The sequence below is a fragment of the Zootoca vivipara genome, chromosome 10 (assembly GCF_963506605.1).
Source record: "Zootoca vivipara chromosome 10, rZooViv1.1, whole genome shotgun sequence".
Classification (NCBI taxonomy): Eukaryota; Metazoa; Chordata; class Lepidosauria; order Squamata; family Lacertidae; genus Zootoca; species Zootoca vivipara.
The window spans coordinates 33,955,994-33,978,603 of record NC_083285.1 but is presented as its reverse complement, the minus strand read 5'-3'; the positions used below and the strand labels follow the sequence as shown (position 1 = coordinate 33,978,603).

Here is a 22,610-nt window from a genome sequence, read left to right as displayed (position 1 = left end):
CTGAAAGCTGAAACCATCTGTTTAACGGCATTTTCATTTTAAAAAATGAATTATGACATGAGACATTAAAATACAGATTGTAATTCAATACCCAAATCTTTGTGTGCAGTAAATAGCTGGCAAGATGAATATGCAATTTTCTATTTATCACAAACCCAGCCATAAAATATATTAGATGTCCATACTGCTTTGGTTTTCCCTACAGTGGTCTTAGACAAAGAGAAACATTTCCAAACCATATTAACTTGATGACATTAATGAAAACAAACAACATGATAGGAACTTTACTGTGTCAGGGAATGTATAATATATTCTAAACACAGCCACAACATATTAATACATCTTTTTTTATTATTGACTGAAGCCTTGAGTTCTGTCTTAGCTTTTCTGTTTCAGCAGTGTTTCTGAGTGGGTCAAGGCTCCAGTGGCATGTAATGACACCAAAGTAAATAGAAGAGTATAAAACCAAAGAATTGTTTCTCCAGATTCTGTCAGCAATTTGTACCACACTCACCGAAACATTGCTTCAGTAAGAAAAGCACACATGCACTGAAGTAATGCAAACAACATTAGTATCAGTGGCATGGAAGGGGACGGACCCATCATAAGGCTACAAAAGGGTAGGTTCTGACCGATACTGAAGTAATAGGCTAGGACAAAATTGTTGTGTGATGAAATTTGGAATTTGGAATTATGAAACAGATCTTAATATCACATTACCGAATTTTAACGTGCTGTGAATGTGCATTCATTCACCCCACTGGGATGTGCAACTGCTGGGGAGAATTTGATGCATTTTTACACAAAACAGATTTACATCATTAATATGTTTGGAATAAGATGGACATTCCACATTTTACTTTTTAACAGATACATATTCCAATCTACAAAGCAAAGAAGCAAAATACCTAGATTTGAGCCAAATTGATTTTGATTTGTTTTGCTTGATTGAGAGGTGCAGTAAACGAGTTTAAACACATGTACTTGAGTCCAACTGTGGAGCAGGCTATCTCAGTCACATACCACTGCGTAATCACAAACCATTATTGTATGTATACATCCATTTGTTCACCGGATCATACCAGCCGCTTTATAATAATTCCATACATGCTTTTAAACCATACTGCAAAAATAAATTTCAGATACAAATATTGTAATTTCTCTGACATTTATAAAAGAACTTAGCCAAAGAAGAAGAAGAAGAAGAAAAGGTGGGAAATCATGCAGCATAAAATAAAATACAGCATACATGGAGCTGAGGAACTTTCCATCTGCAGAATCCAAAAAGAATGACAATGCACAGGCTCACCATATGTTTTAAATGCTGAAGGTCCAATGACTATTTCAAAGCTTTTGCCTTCTTTTTGCCACTTCCCCATCCACCGCTGAGCTGAACTGGATGGTCTCGAAATGATATCCGCTCTTTATGCGAGGGCCCCAAAAGTGATCTTTCAGGCACAGGAGCATCCTTTTCTGCACAAGCAGAAATTGGTATGAAAATGCTGTTGCTCAAATAAAGTCATCTTTTAAAAATAATAATAACAACAAAACAGCAGCCTCTCGTCATGCCTAATTTTGTTACTTAGTTCCTAATACAAAAAGTTTTAGCAGAAAATCTAAGCTAATTTTAAGCCTTTAGCTGATTAAAAACTTTGATCTCAATGGCAATTTGTGGATATTTAATATGTGTGTGCTCTCTCACACACATGTTTCTTTTGAATAAATGCAGATAAAACATCCATTGGCCGGGAAATCACACTAACCATATTGGCGGAAATAAGAGATGTGCAGAGTGACAACAATGTGATCAGCACTGAATACTATTTCACAAGGGAATGCCTCTGATTAAGCATATACATTTTAAACATATAGTTAACACATTCACAAATTGCGTTGATAAATCATTCACATTTACATGTTATCACGCAACTGAGATTTGTAAAAAGCATGGGCAGGAACGGTATAAAATAAAATTGACAAAAACCCAGACATATAATTTACATATTAATTGTTTCCTATTTGTGTCCAATTATTTCGTCGTCATCTGCACATATTCCATGAACACACAAATGGCACAGAGATATCTTTTTTATGGATTCTGGCATTTTTTAACCACATGAAGAAAATTCCAGATGATTTATAGGGCCAACGGGTTACTATTTTAATTTCTCAGCCCAACATACGCTAGCCAGACTTCCACCAAGGGAAATACAGAGGAAGTCACCATTTACTCCACTGAATCAGAAATGGGGAAAGCTGACATAAATATTGAATTTTTATTCAAATCTTAAGTCTTCAATGGTAACTATGTAGCTGTCAAGAACACCTTCAGAAATTTCTGACTACTACTTAGGGCTCCAATCAGCCTCAAACAGGAGCCATAAAGCACTCTCTGGGGCTTATCAGATGTACAGTAGTTTTATCACTTTCTTCCACTATACAATATAGTGATCATGGTAATGGGTTCAGGATGAGGGCTGGCTGCCCATCCTGAACCTGAGTGCTTCATTGCTTTATAACTGCTACTGTCGGTGGTTGAATAAAGCACTCTGTGTGTGTGTGTGTGTGTGTGTGTGTGTGTGTGTGTGTGTGTGTGTCCCTTCTCACAAAATGTTCCTGGCCTCCAGCTTAGCTTAATTTGACTAATTCCTCCAGCTTCTTCTTCCATTTTCATCTGCTTCAGCTGATACCTTCGTAATTCCACAGTCCATCTGCCCCCAACCACACTGTGATAACGTGCATTCTGTTGGATGCAGGTACATTTTTGGGGTGCTGCACACACATACGGTATCATTCCTGTCCCGCACCATTCATAGATATAAAGGTCACCCTGCTGGAATGGTTATATTCCATTTTGTGCCGAGAATGAACTTCTCAAGTGCTTTCTATCTCCCTGTGTACACAGAGAGCGCTTTTTCATGTTATCTCAGGTGACTCGGACATTTAAGCTGGTACATTCTACCTGAGAACCCCTTGCATATGCAACAAATAATTTTTAGCAGACGTGATCATGGTTTATTGTATCTGCAGTGCCTGATGTTTTTATGGTTATTGTTGCTTTTCTTTTTGTTCCCTTTGTGAATGATGCCATGGCCTTTGGCTAGTGCAATAAAGTTGATGATGATGATGATATCATCTCCTATTGGGGTGGACTTTCTGACATTGCAAGACCTGTGCCAATTCACATTTTCCAGTCTAGCTACATGCACCAGGAAAAGCAGGGAACAGACTATGGGTTTAGCCAGGATTTTTTTTGTTTGGGGGTGGGGGCAGAACCTCAGATTTGTATTGATTCAGATTGATGGGGGGCAGCTGCCCCCTTACCCTCCCTTGGCTACACCCATGGAACAGACTGTATATTGATAAATCAGCACATCAGTTTTTATGCTCTCTTTTTAGGGACAGCTAGCATTTTGAATGACCAAAAATAATTTCAAAAAAGTACTATGGAACAACATGTGCTCAGCTGCAGTGTGGCATTACATCATTTCTGCCCACAACCAGGGGGTGTGGGAACCCAAATTTAGGGGAGTAGATAACACCAATGTGTTGGTGTACATGTACTAGTTGGTATACATACCCACCTGCGTGTACAAATAACATGGACAGTGGCGGCTGCTTTGCCTAATATTATAATGATGTGAAGAGGTGTACAATTAAAAAGCAGTGTCTACAAAAGTGCTCTACGGAAAAATGACCCCGTGCGTTTCAAAGGCTATGTGTGAACATCGCCTAATTGTGCATTTCACACAGTGTCCCCAGTTTCTGGTTCGTGCAGACATTCAGCACTTCCCAAATTGGAAGTGAAAGTGCACATTGAAAACAATGCAGAAATGAGTCATTATAGCATAGTTGTGATTAAGGGGCACTGCACCCTCCCCCAAAACCAAAAGACAGGAGTTTCTGTCTTTTATTTTAAACGTGAGCCCAAAATTCCCTCTCCAGGCAATTAGAAGTCTTACTCATATTTTTCTCATCACTATTCTTTCGACATTCTACAGGTCATGGAAACTCACAACCCCCCCTTTTATACAAAAATCTTTCACATAAACTTTTGCATACCTAATTCACAAGTATGTGAAAACCAGTATCCTGGGTTGTATCCAAGTAAGTTCAACTCAGAGTAGAGCCATTAAAATTAATGTCTGGTCACTCTTAGTGAGTCTATGTTAGATACAGCCACTTGCTCTTAGGTGGTCTCATTTTGTTTTCAAACAAATAGACACTTGCCTACTTAGGTTCACTATTAGAAGGAATGTGTAATTTTAATGTAATTCCACATATTAAATTAGGAAAATATGCATCTTTCCATTTGAGTACACACCAGCTGATGCCAACTTCAGTTCCTTGAGATGCATAAGTCTTTTGCAAGTATATTTCACAGTATGCATTTTGTTTATACATTTGCAGTGTATACAACACAGCTCCTAAAAGTGGATATAGCCTCTAGATGGATGTGTTTATAGTCAAAATCATCCAAAGCCTCTGATATGCCTTCTTCCAATAAATGAAGGTAATTCAGTGACTTTAAAAATATTAAGAAGAGTCCAGTTGTTTTCAACCAGTGTGCCATGGCACACTGGGGTGCTTTGAATGATGGTCAGGGGTGCCGTGGCCAACACTGGTCTCTGTCCCCCTTTCCTTCCCTCCCTCCTCTGATGCCCTCTCACGCCTTTGCCTCCCAAAGCCTTGCATGGATGTTTGTTATAGCAGCCCTGGCTACAAGCTTCCCAGGCAAATGGTGCCTCCGGGGCTGGCCAGGGGGTGCTTCCCAGGCGCCTGTGGGGAAGTGTGAGAAGGCACCTCTCTTTGGGGTGGGGTGGGCAGCTCAGAGACTGGGGAGGGGAGCAGCTGTGGCTGCCCAGAGGACTCCCAAGAAGAGGGGAGAGGAAAGGAGACTGGGGGAACACCCCACAAGGGAGGGTGTTTGCAAAAGCGTGAGAGGCTGCCAGCTCTGCAGGCAAGAGGTGACATAACTGTGCTCCTGAGCCCCACAGGGGTGCTGCAGAAAGAATGTAGTGGGTCAAGGGAGCCATGGACTCAAAAAGGTTGAAAAACCTCTGGATCAGTCCATTGATCTATCTAGTCCAACATCTAGTGGATATCTAGTCCAACATCCAGTGGCCTCTGGGAAGCAGGCTCCACAAAAAAGACCACACACAAAAGCAATTTAACCATTTGCAATTCCCAGCAGTTGCCATTGTAATACTTTAGCCCCAATCCCATCACTTTCAATTCCATCACTTTCAATGGCACAATGAATAAATCTGCTACCAGGAACATCATTTCCCCATAAGTTAAAAGCATGCGGGGGTGGGGTGGGGTGGGGGGAGGGAGGGAGATGCAACAGAGATGAGATGTGGAAATAAGGGTGAAAGCAGGGAGGCAGTTAACTCCCCCCCCACCCAACTTGGTTTTTCTAATTCATTCTTGCCCTAAGGTGCGAATTATCCCATGAAAGAAAACATAGTCACAAAGCAAACAGCAACCTTGGGGAGTGTGTGAGATTCAAACTGTTGTGAGAAAAGGGTTTAAAAGTTGCACTCCAAACACCAGGCTGTGGGTTGAGTCATACCTCTGGGGCTGCATTTAATGCTTAAGAAAATGCCCTCACTGTAAGATGCTGATCACATATCGTGTCTAGTTTGAGCCTTAGTCACAATTAACTTTATCTGTGTCCCAGTCTTTGCTTCAATCCTCTGGCGCTTAGATGTAGGTAAACTAGATTTGTGTGTGTAAACTCTGTAACCCTGCTTCTTTAACAGCTTTCACCAGAACTTATACCAATTTCAAGAAGTTGCACTTAAGATTAGAACAGCAGTATTAAGAAAGAAAAAAAGATGTCATTCATCTTATGTGACTGAGTTGCATCCAGACAATTCCCTATGTGAATGGAAGGATTCCTTCTTGTACAAATGGTACTTTAATCCAGTGGATGCTTCCACTCACTGGATGCTCCTGCAGGAGGCAGCCTCCTGTGCCACTGCCTACTGTTCCGGAGTCCCGTCCCCCCCTGTCCCTATGGAGCAGAGGGCTGAAGAAGTAAGAAGGAATTGCTGAAAATTGTCTCCTCCCCTTTCACCCTTGGAAGCCCCCAATTAGTGAGACTCTTCTTCAGGCAAGCCTGGATTCAACCCACGCTGTTTGGTTAATAACTTTGGACTTATAGTGAACTTTCCCCATTAAAATTATAAGAACCAGATAAGGAACTCTGTTCTAAGAGCAACACTGATGTTAATCCAGTTATGCCTTTGGTGAGCTTTCTAATTAAGCCAAGTGAGAAAGCAACATTATTGAGTTTGTCTGCTTCCTTAACTGGAGGCGTAACTTTAAGGTTGGAAAATTGTGATGAGGAAAAAGGTAGGTGGGAGGAACAGCGTTAGAGTTTTTGAAACTGTAATTTTCTTGTGAAAGAGTCAATCCCTCATTTTGTGTTTAGACTGAAGAAAGTGCTCAGGGCTATTGTTTTGGTATGACATCCTTGATCCAATAATTGTCATTATAGGTTGCTGCCTCTTATAAATGTTATGAGGGTATGAACTATTTCTTTGTCTATCCTTATGAAATCTGTTTTCTTATCTTCCTTACTTCCTACCCAGCCTTTGTATCTCTGGGTCTGTTTTCATTTATAAAAAATATTGTTCTGAAGTGGTTTGGCACTTCAAGAGATTTGGTGAAAAGTGTTACAAGACTACCACTTAAATAGCAATAGGATGCAATCTATCCTGGGCATCTCTTCCAAAAAGACTGTGGAAAGGAATGAGAATTGTGCAAGAGTGCAACTGTGCTCTAAGCTTCCTTTCATTCTAATATGGCTTGGGTAAGAACAACAACCACAAAAAGATTCCTGCTGGGCTGCAAGGGCGTACCCACCACGGGGCAAGTTAGGGCAGCTGCCCTACTCTAGAAGCCAGCTGCCCGCCCCCCCCAAGCTAAAAAGAAAGAAATCTCAATGCAAAAAGTGGGGTGCGCGGCCCCAGCCAGAAAGAAACAGACCAGCCCTCCCCCCTTTCCCCTTTCCATAACCCATCGCACTTTCTCCTCTCCCCCTCCCACTATCGAGCTGCAAAAGCGGTGGGGTGTAAACGTAAGAGACGGAGGGAAACAGCGCACCCGGGGGATGGGGCGAGCTGCCCAGAGGGGCGACCAGTGCCGTGGGCAGGGGGGCAGGAGGGGGCAATTGCCCCCCCCCAGAAGCAAAAGGCTAAGGGGCGCAGCGTGGCAGCCCCAGGCTCCGGCTCCCAGCGCAAAGCTCCAGAGGCGCGAGGGGAGCGTAAGCGGAGGAGCGCTAAGCGGGAGCGGGGAGTGTAAGTGGAGGAGGCAGCCACAGGCTCGCGTTCCCCGCGCACCTCTGGAGCTTCGCGCCGGGAACGGGAGCTTGGGGCCGCCTCCTCGGAAGACCTGGGAGGTGCGGAGGAGGCAGCCCCAGGCTTGCGTTCCCCGCGCGCCTCTGGAGCTTCGCGCCGGGAACAAGAGCCTGGGGCTTCCTCCTCAGAAGAGCTGGGAGGACGCAGGCCACGTAGCCCCGCCCATATTCCCACTGTGGCCCCTCCCCTCCCGCCCCTTGCCCCCGCCCCTTGCCCCCCCCTAATTTTGATCCTGGGTACGCCCCTGCTGGGCTGTATCTAAAACTTTGTATTAGGGACTTGAGGTTCAAAATGTGATTTTCATTTGATAAATAAAATAAAATTTTTACTTCTATTTAATAATGCTTTGACCATTACCTTTTCTAAAAGATACCCACTAATCTTCTTATTTATTTCATAAACCGTATCCTCAGTAAAGGAACCTGCATTATTAAATTTGATGTTAAAAGTCACAGTGTATCCTGTAGCTTCAAAATCCCACACAGAACTACACGGGGAAGTGCAAGTGTGACTTGCAATATAATGTTGCGGCCTGGGGTGCTCCTGTTCAGGTTTCAGACACACATTCCTCCATTCCCCTTATACCCTGGTTTTCTGTGCCCCTGCTTCACCCATCAGCTAGTGCTGGGTGCCCACTAAACACCAGTAGTCACTGGACTTCATTTTGCCATCTTTTAAAGATTTTTCTCCCCTCTCTGTGGTGTTATTTTGGCTACATAAGTTCCCGCATTTGAAAAACAAATTTCACTGTATATATGATGTAGCATTACCTCTCATAACTTCAGCAGTATTATTCAGGTGCTGGACAACTTCTTATTGCATTGCTTTTATAAATATATTTTTGGTGGAGAAGAGAGAGGACATTCTTAAGTGGACAGTTATGGCTTCTGGAATCATTGTCTTATTCCTTTCTGCCATTTAGAAAATGTATGTTGTGTACCAAGCATAATATGGGTGTAAATAGGTGTAGCAAGAGAATAATGATTTCTAGTGATCTTTATCCTCCTATCTGATACATCATTGTTAACAGAAAGTCGAAGAACTCTGGAAAAAACCAACCAGTAAATTCTCCTGTGTGAACTCCATAGAAACACACAATAATTTTGCTGCAGCAGAGCCATATCACTACTTCATCAAACAGCAATCTTAAGTGCTGAGTGCTGATGTCTATGTAGCTTAACTGGGCCACTGGGAAACAAAAGAGAGATACCAACATTCTTGGTGTAGCACTGAGGTTTGTAGGGATGAAAAACAAGAAAAAACCCTCTATGGGGTAAAACTCCAAAATAGCCCAATAATATATAAGCTTCACAATTGATGGGGTGATGAAAAAGGAAAGTGGAATATAGTACCCAGGAATAAGGAATGACTGGCTGGCTTGGACACTTCACACTATAACATTCTACAAATCACAACTTGCTGCATGGCTCTCATGCATTTCAGCTATGTTTACAGTACCAGACATATTGGTACAGCCCTCAACCTTCCCATCTCTAGTTTGTGTTGAGAGTTCTTCACGTAGGATAACCCTTAATTTCAAAGTCAACAAATGTGTTAGGAGGAGACAAAAGGAAACAAAAAAAGAACAGAGTTCTCTGCTTATGATTGTTACCAGAGGGCCGATATTTCATTGTAATGTTTCTGAGATCACAAGCCCTGTTCTTGTCAAACTAATGCCACAACAACCACACATTCATACACAAAAGCTACTCTTTATAAAACCACAATTACAATAACAGATAAATGCAGAATTTTTTCCCCAGTTCAACCTAGTACTACGTCATGTTTTGTGCATATAAACCATTACTGCCTTGATACGTTTTCACAGGAGCAGCAAGCCATAACCATGGAAGCTGAATTCCTGGAACAGAAGCACCATGTTCTTGAAGCACCATTCAAGAAATTGCATACATGGTGGACCTAGCAAAGGTTCTGAGGCTTCTGGTGCAACAGGAGGTCAATGATATTATTATCCCTTTAGCAGATCAGAAGCTTCAGGCATGTAATGTGGGAGCCTTGCATGCTTTGAGGACTCTGTTGCAGTAAGAGCACAGTCAGATGCAATAGCAGAGGCCTTACAGTATAGAAAAGGGTGCCCTCAAAATGTACCCAGGCTGCTCTACATCTGTGTCCTATGCATTCCCCAGAGCTGGCGTGAAATAACCTGAGTCAGCTCTTGAAATACTTCTACCTGAATTGGGAAGTCCAAGGTATTTGGGGTTGGGGTGGAACCATCCTTTATAATCTATAGCACTTGGCAAACTGCATGTGTGTTTAGTATTACAATGTAAAATTGTGTGACCGTTACAATGAAAAAAGTGTTTGCTAGACACTCAGGTAATTTAAATTATTTGTACCCAGCTATTCAAAATTTCAATAATATTTTGAGACAGATTTTAAGGTGCTTGCATGTACAAAAAAACCTGCAGAATTAAATGCGTGCTGAAAAGACTTATTAAATTTGAATAAATGCTCATTTCCCCCAGGTATTAAGTTCTCTTCTCTTTAATCTATTTTCTTTGCTAATGATTTGTTCTGTTCTCTCTCTCTCTCTCTCTCTCTCTCTCTCTCTCTCTCTCTCTCTCTCTCTCTCTCTCTCTCTCCGCCCCCCCCCCCAACTAAATCCTCTATTCTTTAACAGATGTCAAAGTTGACACACAACTCTGTTTTGATAAGTAATGTAGTATAGGAAATATTTGGAATTTTTATTGGAGGGGGCAGGAAGAAAGAAAAATAGAGACTTTGCAAATCAGTGTATCGGCATACCATAAAGTCTGCTAAGACGTCATAGAATTTTCACCAGTCTATCTAGAACTGTGTGACGTATTTAATAATTTAGCAAAATCCTTTACCATATTGTTTTACTTAGCAGCAAATACAGCAGGATTGTGTGTGGGTGGAAATCAGCTATTTAACAACAGTGACCAGAACAAATCTTTTGCTGCAAAATGTTTACATCAGTTTGAAGTTCTATGAAATAAGTAGAATTTAGCAGGTTGGGGTTGAAGTTATTTTTATTCTTTAAACGTTTCTTGGGTCTGCACTGAAATCATTTATTTAAATATTTAAATCATATGTGCATACAATGATAATTGGTGAAAGCTTTTTTAAAGATAATGTACGATCAACAACTGTAAGCCTGTTAACATGACATGTACACACACACACACGTACAGAGAGAGAGAGAAATAATCACAGGAGAGGATTAGGGTGAAGGGAAGCATAGGCCTCATAATCTTTTAGTGAATGAAAAACTGTCCCCCCTCACTGGCAAAGGGAAACTTTTATCGAGAAGGATGCACAATTTGCCCATATTTTCCGGCGTATAAGACGACCCCTAACTTTTCCAGTTAAAATATAGAGTTTGGGATATACTAGCCGTATAAGACTACCCCTCTTCCTACGATCGTCCGTGGGTCAGACATGCCCACGCTGCCCATATCCAAAATGTCTGCGGTGCCAGAAATCGCTTCTGCGCATGTCCGGAAGCCAAAAATCACATCTGGACATGTGCAGAAGCGATTTCTGGTGCCGCGCTGCCCATTTCCAAAATGTTTGCAGCACCAGAAATCGCTTCTGCGGCAGCGTATAAGACGACCCCCAACTTTCGAGAAGATTTTCCTGGGTTAAAAAGTCGTCTTATATGCAGGAAAATGCAGTATCTTTAAAAAAAGCAAATAATGGACCTCATTGGATTTCTAATCTACCGTATCTTTTTAAAAAGCAAATAATGGACCTCATTGGATTTCTAATCTACCGTATGCATTTCTTTCAATTCAGTTTGCAGAGTGTGTCTTTCTCCAGGTCCAAGTCAATGAATGATATTTACAAATAGATTTACTTATTATTGCAATTATTTATTTTGCCATGGTAGGAAAAAATGTAAAAGTGTTGTAGTCCTTTATATTATTATGAAAAAGTGTTTCAGAGCATGACTGTTGCACGTGTTGCAATCTTACTCATGTTTATTCAGAAGCAAGCACCACTGTTGGGCTTTCCCAGGGAGTATGCAGAGGACTGCACTCTTAGACTTTTTAGAATGTGAGACCAAAAACAAAAACAAAGGAAGTCAAGAGTTGCCATGCAAGAAATCTCTTTTGAAACTAAGAGGAGTTTCATAAAAGCATTCATCTTTGGAATAAAATTAAAAATATTAGCCAAAATCACTGGGGCATACAAACTCTTCAGTGCCAAAAGCAGCTAATTGACTCTCTAAACCAAAATTACACTAAGCTTGAAAATTGATTCTCCAGATTTCTTAGAAAAATTAGACTATAAATGAACATAGTAATGCAATAGACCTCAGCTTTATTCACTAATAAGTACCTTTGAAACATTATTATGTCTCAATCTTATTTTTCTTATAGTTTTTAAATACTAAAATATTTCTGATTACTTTTTCTGGTAAACCACGTATTTCTACCTGTCCCCCAATTCTTTATAAAAGCGCTATTTAAATATGGGCTTCTGAATAAAGGCTGCCTGGTTCTTGTATTCAACATACAGTTTCATCCTAAGCATTTGTGCCAACTCCACCAGACATTTTCTATGGAGGAATCATAACATCAAGTAGCGTGATCCTTTACTGGTTTAGTTTTGGTATGCCCAAACTTTGCAACTTCTATGGTACCAAAGCAAATCTTAGTGTTAGACTTACCGCAGTATGTGCTTAACTGCTGTTTGTGGATTAATTGCATACTATACTCTTTTTTGCCTTCAATTTCTGTAAAAAAAAAAAAAGTACACTAAACTGATCATGTCAAATTACTGATTTAATACTTATGGATTAAACAATTAAAAAGACAGAAGACTCTCACTTTAAATCAAAGCTGTACTACTAAAGTGAATGAAACCATGCCATTCGTCTCAGTGAAAGCTACCAATGAGCAAGTGGTTTCAGGATTAGGGCTTAAGTGGCAGACAAATGCCCATCTTCAGGAAACATCAGAGGGTTTGGTAGGACCTAGAGGAATAAGTAACTAAATTATAGGTTTTAGTTAAACAAAATCTCTGATGATTCTAATTTTCCATGTGGTTTTTGGCACACACATTATCATACACACTCTCTTTAAATCAATTTGTCAATCACTCTCCCATACATACACATCTAGAGATATATGTCTGCAGTGATTCCCCCCCCCCAAATGTTTAGGGGTACTCTCATTTTCCTACTCATATTGAAATACTGCCCCTCAATGAGGCCAAACTTAGATTCACAAAATGTTTCGGGCTATGCCTACCCTTGTGTACCCCCAGAAAAAAGCACTGTATGTATGTATGTATATGTATATGTATATGTATATACATACATACTTATCTCTCGCTCTGGATATGCCGGACACACACACACACACACACACACACACACACACACTTATGTAGTTCTATGCTATCCACATGCATACATTAACATTTCAATCTATCTATAGGCATACATTTTATATTCACATAAAATTTCAAAATAAGGGCAGAAGTAGAGACTAAACCATCACTGTCCTGGTAAGAATGTGTCATTTGATGCTAAGCCCTGTCAGGTGATTCAAGATTTATCTAGCTGATTATTAAAAGGAAAGTACAACTTACTTGAAGGTCCTGCAGAGTGTCTGTGTGGCTGATTATTTTTTTCTTTGTTCTGAGTCAAAGTACTTCCACTGGTCATGGAAACAAGCTCTAAATCCGTGTCTTCTCTCCTTACAGGGCTTGTCTGGAAGCAGTGAAAGAGAATGTACACAATCAAGAAACAAAATATGACATTTTCTGAATGCAGCTCACATTACTCTCAAATAAACAAGCCGGCTCTGTCAAACAATCTTCTTCAGAATGATCCCACAATCCTTTATTGCTGCCCAGTCTGAACAAATGCACTATGTCAAAGCATTTTTGTAAATAGGAGGCGATCTTAAAATTGTGGTTTGTGATCAGAATCAGTGCAGCAACAAAAGACAACATTTTAGTACAGTAATTTTGAAGAAAATAAATCTTGCAGACAACTGATGAAACCTTAAACAGCTTAAGATCATTTACGGAGCAGTCTATAATTTAAAGTCAGAGTTGAAAGCCAGAAATGTTACATTTGATTATTTTTTTACCATATTTGTGCTTAATCCAGAGCAAGTATCAGTTCTATCAATCAAACACTGAGTGAGTAATTTCATCTTTGCTACCTAACCAAACTTTCAGAAGAGTTTTTATGTGCAGCTTGCATAAGATAATTATATTAAAATGTAACATATTGATGGATTTAAAAGAATAGAACAGAAAAAAATGTTCTTTCATGTCAGTATGTTTTTAGATTTAGAATGGAGATTGAATAGAGAAATTAATTCAATGGTTTCAGCAATGCACATATCTGTACATTACAAATACTGGTCATTCAACCATAAATCCTTGTAAATAAGACTATTTATGTTTAGATTTATTTCCATGTATGGATCACATCCTATGAAACTGAAATGTACATACGAATTTGATTTTGCTGAGCTTAAAAATGTGTTATTTGTGAATGCAATGCTGTATTTAAGGTTAAAAACATAAATAAATTACAATTCATAAATGTACTACCATTTTTAGTGAAATTAGTAGTGCATCTAATGTAAAATATATTTACATCTCATTGAGGGAGGACCTAAGAATACAGTACAGTCTTTATTTCTCAATTATTTCAATGGACTAAGTGCTCTCAGCTTCTGAATTGTATCTGTAATGACTGTGGTGATTCCAAGATCTTGGCAGAACAAATTAATGCAGTCATTCAGTGTTTGTCCACTCTTAGAGACTGGAGTAGACTTCAGGTTTCTTGGATCTAGTTTGGTTTTGTTTTTTAATAGAACCCCAAGACCTACAAACTGGAACCATGTGCAGAAGACAGTTGGAATTAAAGAACAGGGGGCCTCTGAGCACACTCTGAGCCTATGAACTTAGTGGACACATTTCAGCAGCCTAATCTAGCTAGAAAAAAGTAATTATGGTGCTGTTGTTCCTAACAAAAATAAGAGACCTTTGCTGATCAACTATTAATTGCCAGAAATCTATGAGTTGACCCTGATATAAGTTCTCCCAATCTGTTAGACAAACATCTGTTTTATACACTTCATCTGCGATATAATCTCTCCCCCTTTTTGGAGAAGAGAGGTTTTGCCATGCCGATCCATGATTTTGTAATCTCTAAAATGTATTGCTGAAGTGTGCTTCATTGAAGGCTGTCCATGAAGATAAACCAGAAACTTCAACTAGTGCAGAATTCTGTTGCCCATCTCTTGGAAGAGGCTTACATTTGGGAATATATTCATCCCACTTTGCAAAGACTAGACACCTTCTGGACTTAATTTAAGGCGGCTCTTTTAAAATCCCTTTATAGTCTGGCACCTACAGGTTTCTTAAAGTTCACCTCTCCCTAGATTAGCCGAGTTATTGCCCTAGCTATGCAAGGCTGTTCCTACTCCATGTGCACTGAAGACATACTTTTATCTTAATGATTTTGAGGCTGTAGAACAGGAGTCTTTTGGGACCAGTGGGAAAATCTGGAATTTTGGGAAAGTGCTGTGGGCACCACTCACAAAATGGCTGCCACCGTAGGAGGGTGCATAGGAGAGGCCAAGACAGTGCAGACAGGGACTGAGCAGAAAGAGAAAAACATTATTGTGGACTTTTGAGGAAATATTTCATTGCACCAGATGGGGTCCTAGTGGGCATACTGTTGGCCATGGATGCCATGATGATGAACCCAAGAACAACCTCTTTGATGAGATACTTTGGCCTCGTGTCCTATTTATTTATTTTATTTGCAACATTTACATCCTGCCTTTCTTCCATGGACCTCAAAAGTGGGATAATTTAGTCCTCACCACAACTATGTGAACTAGGTTAGACTGCGTTTGCATGACCTGCCCAAGGTCATTCAGTGAGGCTTATGGCATAATAGTGTTTGAAACCTGAGTTCTCCCAGTCCTAGTCTGTGCTTAAGCACTAAAACATACCTCTGGCAGAATGCTTACGGCCACAAAGTGGACATTGTGGTGCTGCATTCCTGCTGCTGCAGAGTCTATTGTATTGACTGTTATTTATTGCTGGTTTTTATTCTTTTATTCTGCTAGGAGTCATCTCAAGCTTTCAATAAATGTTTTGAAAGTAATATAAAATATCCAGGAGGCAGAAGCTACCAATTAATATGCCTGGCTGCATCAAACAGGTCTTAAAGAAGTAGCTTGATCTCTTTGTGGGCTGATACAAATAAGTAATCTAGGTTACTAGACTGGGGGTAAAATTCATTCCTCAAACAAAATTCAGAGATAAATCAGTATTATACTGTGAACAAAACCCACCCACATATTTTGTTAGTGTATTATGTTGTTCGTCAGAGGGGATGTAGCATACATCTGAGTAAAGTCAGTTTGCTATTCATACATAAGTAATTATTTTTGAGCGGTACTCTGTTGTTCACACAACTGGATTCAGCACCCACCCTAATACATTGTCTATTCTCCCTGCACCTCGAAATCTGAGGTACTGCTGAAAGTCAGTGTGCAAAACAGCCCTTTACCTATATAGATCACAGGCTGGTTTACAAAGCAATCACATAAAATATAATGAAAAACTAAAATCGCAGCTAAAACATTTCCCACAATAGAATACTTCCAGTAATTTACTGTAGTAAGAATTTGAATGTTCATGCCATCTCCCTTATCTTCAAAAAGTCTTAATGAATAAATCAAGCTGGTGCCCAAAAAGAGTTACTGAGGGGGTTCATTGTAATTTCCCACAGGTGGGGTGCCATCACAAAGAAGGCCTTGCTTTGTGTCACCACACAAGAGGCAATATCTGCCAGTGGGACTAAAAGTAAGGCCTCCCCGCTGATCTAAAAGCATGAGCAGCATTGCAGAGGTGCTCCTTTAAGTATTTGTGTTCCTAGTCATTCTGGGCTTTTGAAATCAACACCTTACATTGTACTCGACAGTTTATCAAAAACCAGTGCAGCTCCTGGCAGACTTGTAATGACACATGCAAGTGGATAACCCACAATTGAGCGACAGATGACAAATGCAAAGGGCTTATGAATTATGTATATATGCAGATTTGATTATACACAGCTGTAGCATTCAAAGAAAGGTCTTACCCTGATCGCAGAAGCATTTATAGGACAATCATATGCATATTTATCCAGAAGTAAGTTACATTGTGTTCAGTGGGGCTCACTGCCAGGTAAGAATACATGGGATTGCAATTGTAATATTTTTTTAATGTTGTACACTGCCCTGGGATCTTTTGATAAAGGGTGGCATATAAATTTAACAACAACAACAACAACAATGTCCAGATTTTAAAAACCCAATTACCATGGTAAAGAAAAAACATCTTACCACAAGTTGAACTCTTCCTCCCTTGATAACTTCTGGATCTATCTCAGGTAGGAAATGCTTGCTAAACAGTGAATGGGAAATGACAAATATGCCAGTTACAGAATAAAATGTGTCAGAATACTAAAGCTAGTATCCACTGAACTATTTGAATTGCTCCAAGGACTTTGGTATACCCAGTGAGAAGTTTGCCTTATCTTTGAGCAACAGATTTAAACCACACAACACACTGCTTCTCCCTATTTCAAAAGTGGTTTACTAGGCATGTCAAGTGGGGTCTTGTATGACAAACTTAAGCCTGCTTCAGCACACATAAATATTACTATTAAACAATTTAGGGAGAGCATTTTACATTTGTCTCATGGCAATATATGAATACCATAAACACAGCCAAAAGTATTTTAATGGTATAAAAAACCCAACTAAATATCAGTTTGAGAACAATACAAAATAAACGCTTAAGGCAATTACTGGATCCTATCCTTAAGTGTACATATTTACCTGTTGGCGAGTTTAACTGTAATCAATGGGACTTCCAGATAAACATATCCTTCCAATTCTACAATTCCATGATTCTGTGATATTTAGCATCGGGCTGTATGACACCTACTGCTTAGAAGCTGCAGGTCGTCAAATGCTTAGCTAAATATCATTAAGAATTTTGGCTCTGATTTTCAGTGGGTTTAAGAAATATTATTTTTAACAATCTGGCTCAAACAGATAAGGAAGTCATTCATTGCCAGAAAGTTTAAGATAAAATTCTCAAAATGCAAGTTCTTTAATAGCTAGAAATTTATCGAATTTACTAGTGTATTGAAGGAGTATAAATTACACCTATCATTATCCAATCTTATTCAAGCAGTCTATTATAGAGCAGTAATCTTGGTTTTGGTTAGATAAGTCTATCAGTTATTTGACCACATGGCTTCTGATTCATTTCCAGTTGATGTTTTGCCATCAAGTTGAGGGTAAGTAGGATCAGTCATAATACCTAAATTATCCTAACAAATGCTATTAACATGAATGTGCCACACACATCTACAGAGATTTAATATGATTTAGACTGCAATAGTATACCTACTTATCTGGAAATAAGCCCAATTGAACTCTATGACTTACTTCAGAGTAGGCATATATATAGGAGTGTGTTGTTAGAAACAACTGAGATTGCATAAATGACATTTGATCTTAATTCTAAAAAACTCTTGTATTTATCTTCTCTAAATGCTTTTATGAAAATCAAAACCAGGGAATGAATGAATGAATAAATAAATAAATGAATAAATTGTAATATCTGGGCCCCTCTGCTAACTTACAGAACTAAAGATAAGGATTAAAAAATACTATAGTTTATGGTTTTATCTTTCAACCTGGTTTTAAAAAACACATATTTTTCAAGGGTAAGTATGGTACTCCTGTAATTTTATATATATATAAAAACCTCATCATTATATAAAATATTATTTAAAAGGTTAAACTATGAATTGAACTATCTTTTTCTGAAGACTATCATGAGAGCCTGGATAGCTCTGTTGGTTGGAGTGCAGTGCTGATAACACCAAGACTGCAGGTTTGATTCCTGTATGGGACAGCTGCATATTCCTGCATTGCAGGAGGTTGGACTAGATGATCTCCAGGGTCCCTTCCAACTCTACAAATCATTCTGTGATTCTATGATTACTTGAGGATTGTTGCTTTAAATAATATTCAATATAAGTGAAATTCATTTCTAAGATGTTCTAACATTGTCTGGCATCTCAGTCCTAAACATAATTAATTGAAATATACAATTTTGTTCCAAATAAGAATATTTTGGGGAGTATCTGTTGACACTGACTTCCACTTGATATGGTTACCATTGCTGTTAGGTAAGCAGCTGCTCACAATAAAAAAATTCCTTCCAGTAGCACCTTAGAGACCAACTAAGTTTATCATTGGTATGAGCTTTCGTGTGCATGCACACTTCTTCAGATACACTGAAACAGAAGTCACCAGACCCTTATATATAGTGAGAGGCTGGGGAGAGGTATTACTCAGAAGGGTGGTGGGAATGGGTGATTGGCTGATTGGTGTGGTAAACCTGTTGACGACTGTTAACGACTGCAATTGGTCTTACAGGAAAAAGCAAGGGGTGAGATGGCTAAAAATAGCTTTATCATGTATAATGAGATAAGAATCCAATGTCTCTATTCAGACCAGGTCTCTCCATGGTTTTAAGTTAGGTAATAAGTTGCAATTCAGCAACTTCTCTTTCCAGTCTATTTCTATTGGTTTCTCTGTCTTGTGATTCCTGATGTCACATTTATGTCCATTTATCCTTTGGCGTAGGGTTTGGCCTGTTTTTCCAATATAGAGAGCTGAAGGGCACTGTTGGCATTTGATGGCATACACAATGTTGGAAGATGAGCAATTAAATAGTCCTGAGATGGTATGTTTGATGTTGTTGGGGCCAGTAATGGTGTTGTCCGGGTGTATGTGGCAGCAAAGTTGGCATCTGGGTTTATTGCAGGCTCTGGTACCAGTGTCCATGTTAAGTCTGGTGGTTGTATTATTGTGGGTGAGGAGTTGTTTAAGATTGGGTGGTTGTCTGTAGACAATGAAAGGTCTTCCTCCCAGAGCTGCTCACAATGTATAATTCAATTTGGCATGGGATTGGCAGATAACACCCTACAAAATCATGCCATTAACATCCCTACTGAGAAATCAATTGTGGCACTTTGTCCCTCGGTCTACTGCACCATTGACCTCAACACAAACAGCTTGCAAGTAAGGGAAGGGAGGGATCTGTTTAGAGCTATTGCAAGTAAGTGGTATATAAAGGATGTTAAATAACAATAAATCAAAACTGGGAGGCACAGATAACTGTGGACTGCCAGGCTGCCTATGGACAACATGCTGCGTGACAGTAAAAAGGTAAAGGGACCCCTGACCGTTAGGTCCAGTCGCGGACGATTCTGGGGTTGTGGTGCTCATCTTGCTTTATTGGCCGAGGGAGCTGGCGTACAGCTTCTGGGTTATGTGGCCAGCATGACAAAGCCACTTCTGGCAAACCAGAGCAGCACACGGAAACGCCGTTTACCTTCCCACTCTAGTGGTATCTATTTATCTACTTGCACTTTGACGTGCTTTCGAACTGCTAGGTTGGCAGGAGCAGGGACCGAGCATTGGGAGCTCACCCCGTCGCGGGGATTCGAACTGCCAAACTTCTGATCAGCAAGCCCTAGGCTCTGTGGTTTAACCCACAGCGCCACCCGCGTGACAGTAGTGTTGGATTATAGTGCGCACCTGCTTCCTGGGGCAGAATTGTGTGTGCTATGGGCTGATGGCAATTATGTGTACTAGTTCCTCTGATATTCCACCAATTGGATCCTGTCTCTTGCACTTTAGCATCTTTATTAATTGTGACAATGTTTTATAAAAGCCCACCTGTAAGCTTTTTGTCATTCAGTTGTCCCCCCCCACTGACAAGAAAACTCTGAGGAGTGTTGTTGTTTTCTGATCTGAGGGCAGAATTGCCTCACATCTGCAGGTGTCATTTGCCTGACAGCCTTGATAACTATCCTCAGAGAAACTCTCTTTTGACTTCTGAAGAACCACCGCTTACACAAAGATAAATCATTGAAGTTTAAAGGGAAGCATTTCCTCAAATGTACAGACCTGAAATTTCGTGTTTTTTTTAAAAAAAATAACAATCAAAAGCTTTGTATTATTTCTGCTCCCTTTTTCCTTGTGCATTTCTGTAAGATATATTGCCCACTCTAGCCCATGCCTAGTTCAAAATACCATCTGCCATGTTTCAGCATTACGGTGCACTATTTAGTGTACCTGGTTAGCTATTAAATTACAATGGTTTTGAATGCATTCTGTAACTTGAAGAATACAAGAAAAATACATGTTTTCCTGCATTTTTCATAAATACAACTATTTGGGTTTCTGACAGGAAAAATATTCATGGATATTATGAAGTGATATTGCATGCTGGCATGTCATAGCAATTCACTAAGGTTTGTGGCAGAATGAGATGCAGAATTTATTAAATTAATTCTCAACGGGAGTGTGTTTGAAACTTGGCAATCTGGCCTTTGGCAAAAAAATAGCATATTTGTTTTAGGACAATTAAGATGGGTTTCATGTTACATGATGTGTTATTACAATCCAAAAATCTAATTTAAAGGCAATGATCTCACCATTTTTCATTTGTGGGGCTAGTTGCTTCAAAATCCCAAACCTGTGTATGAAGCCAGTGGTATGTACGTTCTTTGCTCCTTTCCATCTTCTCTGCGGAACTATAAGCAAATGCTTCTTCCTTACCTGTGGATGAGAGATATTTTCAAGTTCTAACTTTTTGTTGTGACAAATGCCAAACAAACAGCACTGATTTACAGCAGAATGCTATGCAGGTTTATGTGGCAGTGAGACAAAATGGCCTCAACAAGACTTCTTAATAAATATTCATAGAATTGGTGTTAAGTAAAAACAGAAAAAAGTCAGAGCCTGTATTTTCTCCCTTACTTCCTTTCTCTGTACTTTGTAGCACACAGAATATTTGCAAAATAAGGCTCCATATAGAAACAGAAAGTACAAAATGTGTCTGTGGAAGGTTAGTGGGGCTACTAGAAAAGACCAGTTAAGTAAACAGGTATGTAAATAAGCTTCTTTAATTGCCTTCCCTTTCATTATAACCATACAAGATTTGCCCCCTAAAAACATTCCAAAGGGCAGGTCCCATCCTAGTGGGGGCACTAAATAGCTGGGGTTTAACTCTGTCTTCAGCCTAGGGATGGCAGAGGATTGCCACAATTCTCATGCTCGCCTGAAGTCCAGAATGGAAATGAAGCAAGCAAATATGAGCGGCATTACTTTTTGCTGCTTTCTTTTTAAATCCACAAACATTACACAAATTATCACATTATTTTCTGCATAGTTTTTGTGTTTCCTTTTCACTGAAATGCATTGAAGTTAATTGCACAATTAATTGCACGTAATTATGTTTGTTTCAGGCTTTCAGCCATAGCGGGTAGGAAGACAAAGAACCCAGGTTTTAACAGGAGCCTAACTGTAACAGAACAGAAAGCACTGATTGCAATGAACACTGGAGGGGAAAGGAATTGCTGCCTCCTTATATGCCCACTGTGCCATTTCTGCCATTTTTATTGATCAGTTTTATTCTAGGAGCCTTAGCTGGTTCCAAGGTGTGGTTAGCACTCAGACCTGGCCCCCTGCCTCTTCTTTCCAGGCACCGTTGACTGGATCTAACCATCCAGGGTCATTTACCTTTAACTTTTACCCACCAACCTTACTATACTGGTGAGCTTTTATCTCCCGATCCTCTCCTGTTCTCAAGGGATCCAGGACCTTACTCTGTTCTGCTTCTTCCTATTTTATGTTTGTCCCCTTGAGCGACATCGTTTCTACTTTTCATGTGCACCTGGGCCATGGCTAAATAAGATGGACTCTGCATTGGGGTGGCTTGGGATTTAGGCTGTAGATGATGGACTGCAGTGACAGAGCTTATTTAGAAGGTGTTGTAATTGCAGTTCTACGAAGATGTAAAAAAAAATATGTGGAGGGAGACGGGGATAGCTTCTGATATCAGAAACTAAATCCTGGTCAAACTCAGTACATGTACAAAAAAAAGATGACTCTGCAATACAGAAGGAACAGAAAGAAAAGAGCATCACATCTAAACATGTGTGAACCAAATACAGTACCAGACAGAAGTGAGGTAATCTCCTGTGCAGACATTGCTTCAGAAATGCAGCAGACACTCAAAAAGTTACTTTACCAACTCACAGCAGCTGGTAGAAGTCAACTTAGAAAGAAGAAATTCACATTGGAATATGTGATATTATATGTTAAAGATCTCTATATGTAGTGCAGGCCTCTTGTT

General features: G+C 39.7%; 1 protein-coding gene across 2 annotated transcripts in view; it reads right to left on the bottom strand.

The window, feature by feature from the left end:
- Positions 1-665: 665 nt before the first annotated feature.
- The window catches only part of LRRIQ1 (leucine rich repeats and IQ motif containing 1), a 96,838-nt gene continuing 74,893 nt past the window's right edge, over positions 666-22,610 (bottom strand). For both annotated transcript variants that reach the window (XM_035127677.2, XM_035127679.2), the window contains 5 exons: positions 20,908-21,031; positions 16,724-16,784; positions 12,951-13,071; positions 12,025-12,090; positions 666-1,473 (listed from right to left, as the gene is read on the bottom strand). In XM_035127677.2, the coding sequence (XP_034983568.2) occupies positions 1,340-1,473; positions 12,025-12,090; positions 12,951-13,071; positions 16,724-16,784; positions 20,908-21,031 (506 nt within the window). In that variant the 3' untranslated portion in view covers positions 666-1,339. The remainder of the gene's footprint in view (positions 1,474-12,024; positions 12,091-12,950; positions 13,072-16,723; positions 16,785-20,907; positions 21,032-22,610) is intronic.